Source organism: Neoarius graeffei, chromosome 24, assembly GCF_027579695.1.
Source record: "Neoarius graeffei isolate fNeoGra1 chromosome 24, fNeoGra1.pri, whole genome shotgun sequence".
Taxonomy (NCBI): Eukaryota; Metazoa; Chordata; class Actinopteri; order Siluriformes; family Ariidae; genus Neoarius; species Neoarius graeffei.
This window is the reverse complement of record NC_083592.1, coordinates 45,666,326-45,679,925: the sequence shown is the minus strand read 5'-3', so window position 1 is coordinate 45,679,925 and position 13,600 is coordinate 45,666,326. Positions and strand designations below refer to the sequence as shown.

Below are 13,600 nucleotides of genomic sequence, written 5' to 3'. Positions count from 1 at the left end.
AGCTGTTTTCAGATGCTTTCTGTTAAATAATTAATATTTTTACATTTTTTATAATCTTTACTTTCTCTGCATGGTTTAAATTTACTTTAACTTTATTCTATTTTATTCTGCTAGTTTTTTTTTCTTTCTTTCTTTTTCTCCTTTTTCTTTTTCTTTTTGGCATTTTAATATTTTATTTCTACTATTGTTTAATTCTTATTATTTTCTTTTAATTCTTTTAATTCTTTTAATTAATTCTTTTAGAATAAAGATAAAATTATTTTATGTAATTTTATTTCTCTATTGTTTACTGTTTTTGTTTTTACTTCTGTAAAGCACATTGAACTGCCATTGTGTATGAAATGTGCTATATAAATAAACTTGCCTTGCCTTGATAGTTACTGGATCAGCCAGCGAAAATGGTGCAAAATATTGCACGCTTTTCAATGCATTCTGTAAACAGCACCTGGTACAAAAATCCTGTGACACAATACATATATAAAGCAATTCCCTACTGTGAACCTCCACTGATTGTCCTGAAATCATATAGCTGACATGAGTTATCGCAAATTTTAAACACAGATTACGTTGTCAATATTAAATAATTTCATTTGTACACAGAGTTTAATTTTGTGAAGCATATTAATGATTTGGGGAAGCACGGTGGTGTAGTGGTTAGCACTGTTGCCTTACAGCAAGAAGGTTCTGGATTCAAACCTCATGGCCATTGAGGGGCCTTTCTGTGTGGAGTTTGCATGTTCTCCCTGTGTCTGCGTGGGTTTCCTCGGGGTGTTCCGGTTTCCCCCACAGTCCAAAGACATACAGGTTACGATAGATTAACTGGCTACTCTAAATTGTGCATTGATCAAACTTGGAGAGGGCTGGGCTCTGCCAAGTTTAAATGCCGTAGACACACCAATGATGGACTGTTAAAATGTCATAAGTGGTGCCCTTACATGGTTTGCTGGCTATAGGGAAAAGAAGATTTATGACTTGAAAGAAAGCACACCAACAGAGAATAGGTTCTGTTCTCTTTCATGAACCAAATTCAGAACCCCATCCATTATCTGTAACCACTTATCTTGTGCAGGGTCGCAGGCAAGCTGGAGCCTATCCCAGTTGACTATGGGCGAGAGGCGGGGTACACCCTGGACAAGTTGCCAGGTCATCGCAGGGCTGACACATAGAGACACACAATCATTCACACTCACATTCACACCTACGGTCAATTTAGAGCCACCAATCAGCTTAACCTGCATGTCTTTGGACCGTGGGGGAAACCGGAACACCCGGAGGAAACCCACACAGACACGGGGAGAACATGCAAACTCCACACAGAAAGGCCCCTTTTGGCCACTGGGCTCAAACCCAGAACCTTCTTGCCATGATTTGATAGTGCTAACCACTACACTACTGTGCCACCCTAAATTCTGAACCATTTGGAGAATTTCAAACAAAAATTCATTAGTTCAGACTTGACAAGCTGGTTCCCAGCTGGACCAAAAAGACTGGGTTTCCAGTGTGAACCATGATGACATCAGGGTTTCTACATCATATTATTACGTGTTAGTCCATGCTTGCTTTTGGATGAAAACACATATGTGCAATAACAGAACAAATGCTCGCAGGTAATCCATGAGCTCCGCCATCTTGCTACTAATGTTTACTTCCATCATGCATTGTGCAACACCTTCTGTTGTTGATGCATCCTTGATTACAATGATTCTGCTCAAAACCGGTGGAAACATGAGCTGGTTTGCTAAATGGCACCAAGGCTCAAAGAATCCTAAACAGAACCAGTTCAAGAATCAGGTCCCTGTTTGTCGAAAAATGGTACAAGACTACACATTAGATTAAGACCTAACAAATGATGCCCAATAACAGAGGGAAAGTCAATGTGTGTTTATGGTAGCTGATGCTCTGCAGTGGCTGAGCTGCATTACTAGAAGGTTTGGCACATGTACTGTTTAGGAACTGCTCTTTCTTCATCTATCATCATTTTGTCATTTTCATCTCTCTGTCAGCTTTGCTTTCTTGGGGGTGTTACTAAAAAGAAATCAGCTGTACCATGACCATGCATGGTCATTTACAAATGATGCCCACAAATATGAAGAAAACTTGTATTACTGAAGGTTTTGTAAATCTTTAATTATTGTAAATGTTTATTTTAGTTTTACACACAACTCGATGAAAAGTTTGATAAATGAGGCCCATTGAGGAAGAAGCAGGACAAGAGTTTCCATGTCCTCTTCCTCTCCCTATATATCTTTCTTATTTCCCTTTACCTCGGTCCTCGCTGGACACCCGATCCTCACTGTACATCCTCTCGAGTTTCTTGCGCTGTTTGGAGCCATCTCTTGGCACCGTATCAAGGTCGAGTGAGCGCTGGCTGTGACACGACGACCGTGGACAGTCCTCCCTTGAACCACTCCGTCTCGAACCCCAATCCCGGATGTTATGTGCGCTTCCTGAGCTCTGTAGTGGCTGAGAAGATGGAGTGTGATGATGATGGGCATGACCACTGCGATGGCTTGTCCTCTGGTGGTTGGTGCGAGCTTGAGGGCCCTTTAGGACCTCGAGCTCCAGGCTCTCCTCGCTATCCCTGGCTCCCAACATGCCACCTTCCCTGCTGATAGTATAGACACGTGCTGGCTTCACTGAACTCTGTTGGGGCTGCTGGGATTGTGGCTGATCCTCAGATGAGAGGCTGCGCTCCACAGAGAGACGACGCTTGGCGCTGGCGGACACAGGAACTGGCACGAGGCCCGGCTCTGGCTGATCTTGTGAGTGCTTGGCTATGGGAGATGTACTAGAGTATGGCTGCAGATGGTTATTCTTGTGCAGGCAGCTAATGCTTGGGGATTCAGAGTCTTGGCCAACAAAGGTGTCAGACAGCAGGTGATCTGGGTACAGGAGAGACAAAAATGGGAGAAAGAGAGAGAAGGAAAGAAGGAACAAGTCATCTTCTGTCAAAAAGATTCTTGGCACCAGTTGGTCCAAGCCATGGGAGCCAATAAAGTGCTTCCCTAATGAAAGAGGGAAAAAAAAGGCTGGCACAAGACAAAATGGAAGCTAAAATGACAAAGGTTAGCAAGGACATTAAAATGTAGCACTCAAATGTGTAGCTAATATTAATAGCAAAAACCTTTGAGAAGTCATTAATGAGTCGTGAGAAAAAGGATGGCTGAAACTGTCAAAAAGGATTAGAGTAGAGAGCAATCTACAGAAAACAGGAGTGGACTCTCTCTCTCTCTCTCTCTCTCTCTCTCTCTCTCTCTATCGGGGGGTCTGACCTGATCCGTTGCGGTTCTCGGTGTTGTTTTGTGACAGGTACTCTCCAAATGCTCGAGCTGCTCTGGAGAGAGACAAACAACACAGGACAACTAATCAAACTGATGACATCATATTAACTGTCCATATCATATTAAACACCCAACCATTTACATCTGTATTCATTATCCCACCTCATGGGCCTTTCACACGTGACACTGATGAACACTTGAGGGTAGTTTTCATAAAGCTGCACAACACAACCTCCATGATAACGGACATTAAAATCTGTGCTGAAAGTGTCACAGTGAGCCCTTGTGTCAGAAACCTGTCACTCAGCCCGGGTGTTACATCAGCGCCATCCAAATCGACACGAACAGTCGGACTAAATGTGTGTGGGTTTATATCAGTTGTCATAATCTTACACTGTGCTTAAGTAGTGGTACCGAGAATGTTGTGTACATACAGCACTAGGAACAAGAGATATTATCATTATAATGATGTAATAAAGTCATATATTATATGGACACGAATGTTTTACTGGGAAATACACCACTCGTATTTTACATACAAGCTCCATCCGGGACATGGAGAACGGCAACTGTGACATAAATCTCTATATATCGCTCGTGAGGAAATCGATGAATTGTTTTGATAAATTTGGGGACTTTTTGTTTGTGAATGTGTCGATATAATAAAAAGAAAATCACATGTTGGCTTGCACATATGAAGTTTATCTTCTTAAGTTGAAAACCTCACATTTTTCATCTGAAATACATTGCGGATCTGAGGGAGAGATTTAAATAAGATTGGCTGGCTTTTTTTCATGGTATATTCGATATATATTCCATTTAGCTAGCATGATATTGAACAAGTAGAAGATGAGTTCAGTATCATGCTAGCTGAATGGAATATATCTGATATACTACAAAAAAAGCCAGCCAATATTATTATTATTATTATTTTTATTATTATTATTATTATTATTATTATTAATACACATTACTTTTAGGTGTTCAACAGTCTTTCTCTTTCAAAATTCTCTCAAAATCTTCTGTATTTAATGAAGCAAACCTGGCGGCCATGTTTGTTTACAAATGGTCACAGTCGCTCGATAGTGCGGAAGTTTTACGTCACCAACGTGTGACGTCATATTGTCTTGACAACCATGAACTGTCGTAAACCATATTCAACGCTCATTCTCCATTGGGTAGAGTGATGTAATTTGCATAGGATAAGCGATATGCTAACAATATTGCATGCTATCGAACCAAATGAATGAAACCCACTAGAAGGGAATAGAACACATTTTTATTCCATCGAAAAAGTGTCCTGTATGTATAATAGTCACTGATATTTCACTCTGATGATGTCACTCCGAGTGTTTTCCCACTGACGAGACGCAGATTGTCAAAATGGCGAACCGGTTCAAAATTAAAATTCTTTTGATTGACTTGCGTATTTTTTTTTTTAATTTTGTGGATGTGGCCATATAATATAAAGAATGTTACATGGTGGTGAGAAGACATGAAGTATATGGTCTCATGTTGAAAATGATACGGTATCACTTGTTTGCTTCACTCTCTCATGATATATCCATTCATCGTTAGAAGATAAACTTCATATCTTCGGGCAACTGTGTAATATCCTCTATTTATTCTATCCACATTCACTGGATATGAGCAGTCGCACGCTTACTACCAATCTCTACTCTACTACCAATCTCTAATAGTAGAGATTGGCTACTCTACTACTAGGATATCAGCTAATACACTGTGAGTAGAGAAAAATAAAATGGCGGAGCATGTTGCTGAACCAACCGAGGATGAAATAAAAACTCTACTCGAAAACAAAACCCCCCAAAAATACAAAAAAAGCAACAAAATATGGGATAAAAGTATTTGATAGTAAGAACTTACCTTTTTTTGTTTTTCAAGAATTATTATTATTATTAGGAGTAGTATTAGTAGCATTTTTCACAAATTGCGACTGTCATTTCGCCGGTTTGTTTACATTCTAAGCAGAAATTATTTTGGCGGACGTTTTGTACAAAGTTTTTCTCATCTCATCTCATCTCATCTCATTATCTCTAGCCGCTTTATCCTGTTCTACAGGGTCACAGGCAAGCTGGAGCCTATCCCAGCTGACTATGGGCGAAAGGCGGGGTACACCCTGGACAAGTCGCCAGGTCATCACAGGGCTGACACATAGACACAGACAACCATTCACACTCACATTCACACCTACGGTCAATTTAGAGTCACCAGTTAACCTAACCTGCATGTCTTTGGACTGTGGGGGAAACCGGAGCACCCGGAGGAAACCCACGCGGACACGGGGAGAACATGCAAACTCCGCACAGAAAGGCCCTCGCCGGCCACGGGGCTCGAACCCGGACCTTCTTGCTGTGAGGCGACAGCGCTAACCACTACACCACCGTGCCGCCACAAAGTTTTTCATCTCATCTCATTATCTCTAGCCGCTTTATCCTTCTACAGGGTCGCAGGCAAGCTGGAGCCTATCCCAGCTGACTACGGGCGAAAGGCAGGGTACACCCTGGACAAGTCGCCAGGTCATCACAGGGCTGACACATAGACACAGACAACCATTCACACTCACATTCACACCTACGGTCAATTTAGAGTCACCAGTTAACCTAACCTGCATGTCTTTGGACTGTGGGGGAAACCGGAGCACCCGGAGGAAACCCACGCGGACACGGGGAGAACATGCAAACTCCACACAGAAAGGCCCTCGCCGGCCCCGGGGCTCGAACCCAGGACCTTCTTGCTGTGAGGCGACAGCGCTAACCACTACACCACCGTGCCGCCACAAAGTTTTTATTTATCAAATTAAAAAAAAAAAACATTTTTCAAAATCCAGTGAATGTGGATAGAATAAAACAGTTATTCCACTATCTGCTCACATATGACTCGATTTCATGGAATAACTTATATATTCCTGCTTTATATTACATAATATGAGATGCGCTGGTAGATTCTTGATTCTGATTGTTCAGTAGTGGATCTTGATGAACTTTCTATAACAGCAGCTCTGACTGTAATTCTGAGTGTAATCCGAATCACAGGTGTACATTAGTGGTTCGATAGCAAAAGCAAGGACTTGTACGGCAAACACCATATAAATTTTGTTGGTGGTGATGTTCAATGGAAAAAAAAAAACCAAAAACAAATGCAATGTGAGGAGATGTTTATTTCACCTTTTTAGAAGGAGTCTCCAGTGTCCATGACTAATCCAGGTTAATACAGTATAATATGCTATAAAGCAGGGGATTGAATCCACAGCCTTGAGACAGCCTTCGTGTGCTGAATATTTGAAAAATAGCTTTAAAAAACGAGCATGTGGAACTAATGGTCCAGGATGATCCAGCACTGAGAGAGATTCATTTTTATCGAAATTCTAGCATGAGAGAGATCATTTTACGAAACATATTTAAATAATATTGGCTGGCTTTTTTCATGGTATATCAGATATATTCCATTCAGCTAGCATGATACTGAACGAGTCGAAGATGAGTTGCTGAATGGAATATATCTGATATACCATGAAAAAAGCCAGCCAATATTATTATTATTATTATTATTATTATTACGCATTCCTTTCGGGTGTTCGACGCATCTTTCTCTTTCAAAATTCTCTCAAAATCTTCCGTATTTAATGAAGCAAACCTAGCGGCCATGTTTGTTTACAAATTGTCACAGTTGCTTGCTAGTGCAGAAGTTTTACGGTACATCTCTGACGTGTCTTGACAACCATGCAGTATCACAAACCATATTCAATGCTCGTTCTCCATTGGGTAGAGTGACGTAATTCACGTAGGATACGCGATATGCTAACAATATTGCATGCTACCAAACCAAATGAATGAAACCTGCAAGAAGGGAATAGAAAATATGTTTTTGTTCCATCGAAAAAGTGTCCTGTATGTAAAATAATCTACAAAATTCATTAGTGTGTCCTTGAATTGCATTAGTTTCACTGTCCTCTCATCAAACAGGAACCACAAGGAGATATTGTGGATATTATCTGTTATATGCTCTTGCATATCGAAAAGCCACTGCACATCATAACAAACCTGCCGAACCATATCGTGTCTGAAAAACAATATTTTATCAGTTCACTCCTACATGCATTTGCACTGGTGTTCACCCCAGTGACCCAGTATAACCACTAGAGAAATACACGATCACTGAAGTGTATGCAGAACGCATCGTATTTATCATTTATTATTATTATTAGGGTCTTTTTTTTATAACCACCTATCAGATCCTTTATATAAACTCATGTAATGTTCTTGTCTCATTGTCTCGAACGTCTCAGAACTGCTTTAATTGCTTTCATGCACTGCTTTGGTACAATCTGTCCCTCTCCGTTTCTCTCGCTTTGTCCATCCAGCGCTAATGCTAATACCTTCCCACACACACATGCTTTTCCTGTAGGCACAGCTCCATGTACTCACACTCATACACACACACACACACACACACACACACACACACACACACACACACACACGTACTCCTGCACTTGCTCACATATGCACATATTTACAGATGTGCAAACACTCAGCCCTGACCTTCCTTATGCTCTCCATTTTAACTATTCACACACACACACCAGTGCGCACACATGCTATAAGCAACCGTCTCAAGGCAGATTGTACAATCTCGGCACTATCTGGGGACACAGGGAAATGGAAGTGTTGGTGTAGTGATGCTTGTCTGCAACTACACACTCAATAAATAAACGCCAGCCTGCACATGCATGCAGCACTCACGAACCCGCTCTCCCGCCTCCCCTCCCTCCATCCATCCTTCCTTCCTTCCCTCACTACACACTGTAAAAATGTGTCACTTTAAAAAAAACAAAAAAACAAACATGCAATCAAGTCGTGAGTGAAACTGTGTGTAACAGAATAGCAAGTCTAGTCACGTCCACTACCTGGTTTTAGTTTTGAGATTTGTTCTTGAAACAGAAATGATCAACATTGCTAGAATCATCAGAGTTCTCAGAATTGAATCAATTTCTACTCTGAGAATATATTTGGTTTGAAAAAAAAAATCCTCGATGTGACTTAAAGCTGACTTCGGGAAGGTACTACCACTCATTCCTTTATTATCCGTCATTCATAACATTCATTAGACAGCTTAAAGGTGTGATCCATGATTTTTAGCTATTATAATTTTTCCTAATATGTGGTCTTTGCAAATTACATTTGTAGGATAAATTACTGATTTTTTTAATTTATGCTGACAAGGTATGCTATTTTAGGAAAATAATCTACATTATTCTATCCACATTGGCTACTCTACTCCTAGGATATCAGTTCATATCCTTGACTTGCAAGTGACGTCAAAGCGAAATAGAAAGCTGGATGTCAGCCACGTTGGTGGATATACAAATGCGGGGTCAAGCGACATTTCATACAAAACATAGTCATGCCTACGCAACTCTCTTTGTTTTTCCACTGCTTTAAGCGTTCTTTTAGCTCTGCCATATCTTTGTGCTGTATATGGTTGTGGTCACAACAGTACTCGTGACCGTGGCACGTTCCGTTTTTTTAGAATTCCGTCCGTGATTCGGAAAGAGGGCGAGGAAACTCTGAGGCTTAGTACGGGGAGGAGACGAGCACGGCTGAACAACATCGGCAGGGCTGATCTAACAAAGGCTAAAACGAAAACAGCTCGTGTTTGCAGTGATCATTTTATCTCAGGCGAGATTCAAAAGCTTTCTCAATAATATCATGGAAGAATTTTATTCCGTGTTGCTAGAATTTCGCTATAAAAAGAGTGTTCTCTTGTTGTGGTTCACTCGATCATTGTTGTTATTTTAACACATGTATTACTATTTCACTTCTAGGAGCACCAGCAAAATTATACGATAGAAGCAATCCAGACTGGGCAGCCATTCAGCAAATGGGGTCAGACTTGATTCTTCAGACTAAAGAGGAGAAGGACGACCCAAGTTGTTATCAGCGCTCAGTTCAGAAGCCTGCATCTCTGATGGTATGGGGTTGCATTAGTGCGTGTGGCATGGGCAGCTTACACATCTGGAAAGACACCATCAATGCTGAAAGGTATATCCAGGTTCTAGAGCAACATATGCTCCCATCCAGACGACGTCTCTTTCAGGGAAGACCTTGCATTTTCCAACATGACAATGCCAAACCACATACTGCATCAATTACAGCATCATGGCTGCGTAGAAGAAGGGTCCGGGTACTGAACTGGCCAGCCTGCAGTCCAGATCTTTCACCCATAGAAAACATTTGGCGCATCATAAAACGGAAGATACGACAAAAAAGACCTAAGACAGTTGAGCAACTAGAATCCTACATTAGACAAGAATGGGTTAACATTCCTATCCCTAAACTTGAGCAACTTGTCTCCTCAGTCCCCAGACGTTTACAGACTGTTGTAAAGAGAAAAGGGGATGTCTCACAGTGGTAAACATGGCCTTGTCCCAACTTTTTTGAGATGTGTTGTTGTCATGAAATTTAAAATCACCTAATTTTTCTCTTTAAATGATACATTTTCTCAGTTTAAACATTTGACATGTCATCTATGTTCTATTCTGAATAAAATATGGAATTTTGAAACTTCCACATCATTGCATTCCGTTTTTATTTACAATTTGTACTTTGTCCCAACTTTTTTGGAATCGGGGTAGTATAATATGGGTCAAAACCACACATATTTATCTTTTCTTTGTATCGAATCTTCACTCAACTGTTCAAATCATGGTAAGAAAATTCAGCATTGTTTACAGACACGCTTTCAGCGGCTGCCATCCGAGTTGCTTTCTATATCCACCATCATGGCAGACGCTCATGACATAGCACATTTTGATCACGTGGTTGCAAGTCATCTATACCATGAGTAGAGAAAAACAAAATGGCGGAGCGTGTTGCTGAACCAACTGAGGACGAAATAAAAACTCTACTCAAAAACAAAACCCTCAAAAATACAACAAAAAAAGCAAGAAAATATGGAAAGAAAGTGTTTGATGGTTAGAATTATTATTATAGCATTTTTCACAAATTGCTACTGTCATTTCGCTGGGTTGTTTACATTCTAAGCGGAAATGATTTTGTCGGACGTTTTGTATGAAGTTTTTGTTTATCGAATTTGCAAAAAAAAAAAATGCTCTGTTTCTCATAATCCAGTGAATGTGGATGGAATAAAACAGTTATTTCACTCAATCTCGTCATACATGGCTTATAGCCAACTAACTGCTCATACACTACCGTTCAAAACTTTGGGGTCACCCAGACAATTTTGTGTTTTCCATGAAAAGTCACACTTTTATTTACCACCATAAGTTGTAAAATGAATAGAAAATATAGTCAAGACATTTTTCTGGCCGTTTTGAGCATTTAATCGACCCCACAAATGTGATGCTCCAGAAACTCAATCTGCTCAAAGGAAGGTCAGTTTTATAGCTTCTCTAAAGAGCTCAACTGTTTTCAGCTGTGCTAACATGATTGTACAAGGGTTTTCTAATCATCCATTAGCCTTCTGAGGCAATGAGCAAACACATTGTACCATTAGAACACTGGAGTGAGAGTTGCTGGAAATGGGCCTCTATACACCTATGGAGATATTGCACCAAAAACCAGACATTTGCAGCTAGAATAGTCATTTACCACATTAGCAATGTATAGAGTGGATTTCTGATTAGTTTAAAGTGATCTTCATTGAAAAGAACAGTGCTTTTCTTTCAAAAATAAGGAAATTTCAAAGTGACCCCAAACTTTTGAACGGTAGTGTATACGACTTGATTTCGTGGAATAACTGTTAAATGGTGTGGGCTGATATGAGTACTGCATATTGTTACCACCCCTGAAGTTTGTTGAAGATTGTTTTCCTATAACAGCATGTCTCAATGTATTCCCCCTATACCGCAATTGCATTTTTTTAAATTCATTAAAGAACGACACATCCATTTATAGTTACATTTTGTGTTTTGAAACATCCGTGAGACAAAACAGTTCCTGTTATCATTTTTCTTGGTTATTTTTTTTTTAAAGTGAGACTCAAACATACAACACGCATTTATATTAATTTATATAAATTACGAGAAAAATTATTTTGCACTTTGAATTTGGTTCCAGAATTTATACGTCCAATTGCACAAATAACAGCAAATACTTTGTATATATACAGAGATGTGCAGCTGATCACTGATATAAGGAGCCTACACAGAAAACTATATCTACTTATGCGCACTGTATGCAGAAAATAAATGCCCCTTTCAGTCAGTTGACGAGTTGGCCGGGTCTCAATTTTCCTTGCAAGATTACACACAAGGCAGAAGTGACCCTGTTCCAGACAGATGGAGATGATCCAGAAAAAAATTAAAGTGTGAATCCATCCTAGAATAATTTAAAACAAATTAAAAAGGTGATGCACTTTCCAAAGTTGACATTTACAACCAGTAAAATATTGGCAACATCAAGAACAGCATTAAAATAAAACATTTTTGATGCAGAAAAAAAATGTAATCATTAAACAACTGAAAACGAGGAAGTTAGCGTTTGAATGTAGGGAGTTAATTTGCATATTAGCAATGCTGAATCGGATTTCAATCGGACCAGAAATGCATTTGATGCAATGCAAGGATAAAGGAGTTAAATCAGAATACAAAATATGTAGTAAATGATGACCAATGGTGATATACTGTATTTCTGCAGATCTGGCAACCACAGAGGCATCTGTTTGGATTTTAAGTAGCAAGACACCTAGCTTCAGCATACTTGCTAAAATCGCTGACTGTACCTTTAAACCATGAACTCTATCTGCAACCTTACAGAGGCCATTATTCTCTCGGGTAGTCCTCTTAGGCAGAATGCATTTTCTTGCATTTTTACACACACACACACACACACTGTATCAAGCTTTACTAAGTCTCCCTCTCTTCGGTTTATGCCCTCATTTGTAGAAGGCTGATTTGTGCTTCAGGAAGCAGCTTGCATCATATGTGCAGTCATGTGATAGAAGCAGAAAGGCAACAAAAGAAGGATTGGGGGAATAAAATACAAATTGGTTTAGGAGAGAGTAAGAAAAGAGCGGATGTGACATGACCCGTGGAAGGATCCAGAAAGAGCTAGAGTATGAGTGGAACAGAGACGATGAATTCTGTGACAGATGTACACTCTTGCAGAACTGTAAAAATGTCTAAGAGCCAGATATGGACATGGTTAACTCATACACACACACACACACTGTACAAATACTGTGCAAGCATCCAGAGACAGATTTTCTCCTGTAGCTCTTGCCTTAGTGGCTTGCTAGCGTTGAGCTAATTCTCCTAAAATCAGTGTGTTCAGTCTCAGCACCTCAGCTTTGCTGTACACTGAGCATCTACACATGACATGACCTCGTTTTCATCTCCTCGCCACTTCCTCACACCGCTCTCAGGCTCCTATCCGGCGTAATTGAGCGCCAAGGCCAGCTGAACTGGTAAACACTAATGTGTCCACTTCAATCTCTCGATCTGCCGTTCTTATATCCTCCCACTTCAGTCTCTGTCCCTGACTTTCTCTCATACCTCCTTTGTCTGTGTTCCTTCTCCATTTCTCTCCCACACTCTGTCAACAGAGTATATTGCGTTTGTGAGACAGTAATTGCTGTAAGATAATATTGAGACCTGGTTGCTGAGGCATGCAGGATCATATCCATATTTCACATCATAATCGACTCTACTGCATATATATAAGTTTATTAATCAAATCAGATAGATGGAGTTTCTCATGCTGACCTGACTCTTTTAGCACAGGGGGAAAAAAACAGTCCTGGAATTTCCAATAAAAAATCAATACAAAATCATATTTTAAAATAGTTCCAAATAGCTTACTTTTTCAGTTAATAGTAAACATTTGGGAGCCAAATGCTATTGAATGCATTGCTAAGTGATATTTCGGAAGATAAAATAGCCTCACTGAGGCTGGAGCTCATACCAGCCAATGTTGTTGTGTGCGAGTTCGAAATCTGATCAATCCTGTGGGAGGACTAGCAATTTTTGTGAAATTGCATATGACCCCTGTGTAGCCGCATCCATGGCAGGTGGTGCGAGCTGGTGAACAATTCTTGTTGGAATATGTCTTTAGAATTTTCTGGATGAGTTTCAGTGAAAACGTCCCAGCAGTTTACGAACAGTAGTTTGGTGTGACGAAAAATTTCAAACGCCCATAAAATGTTAAATAGGTGACGCCACCATCTTGACAATTTTTATACATATTAACCTGAGGAACATTCCATACAAGTTTGATCAAAATCTAATCACTCCTGTCGGAGGAGTAACGATTTTCATGAAATTGCATATGACCCCC

At 40.0% G+C, this 13,600-nt stretch overlaps 1 protein-coding gene across 1 annotated transcript in view; it reads right to left on the bottom strand.

Annotated features, from left to right (window-relative positions):
• The window catches only part of nsmfb (NMDA receptor synaptonuclear signaling and neuronal migration factor b), a 119,117-nt gene that overhangs the window by 64,370 nt on the left and 41,147 nt on the right, over positions 1-13,600 (bottom strand). The window contains exons 3-4 of the mRNA XM_060906697.1: positions 3,273-3,334; positions 2,265-2,882 (exon numbers count right to left, since the gene is read on the bottom strand). Coding sequence (XP_060762680.1) covers positions 2,265-2,882; positions 3,273-3,334 — 680 coding nt within the window. The remainder of the gene's footprint in view (positions 1-2,264; positions 2,883-3,272; positions 3,335-13,600) is intronic.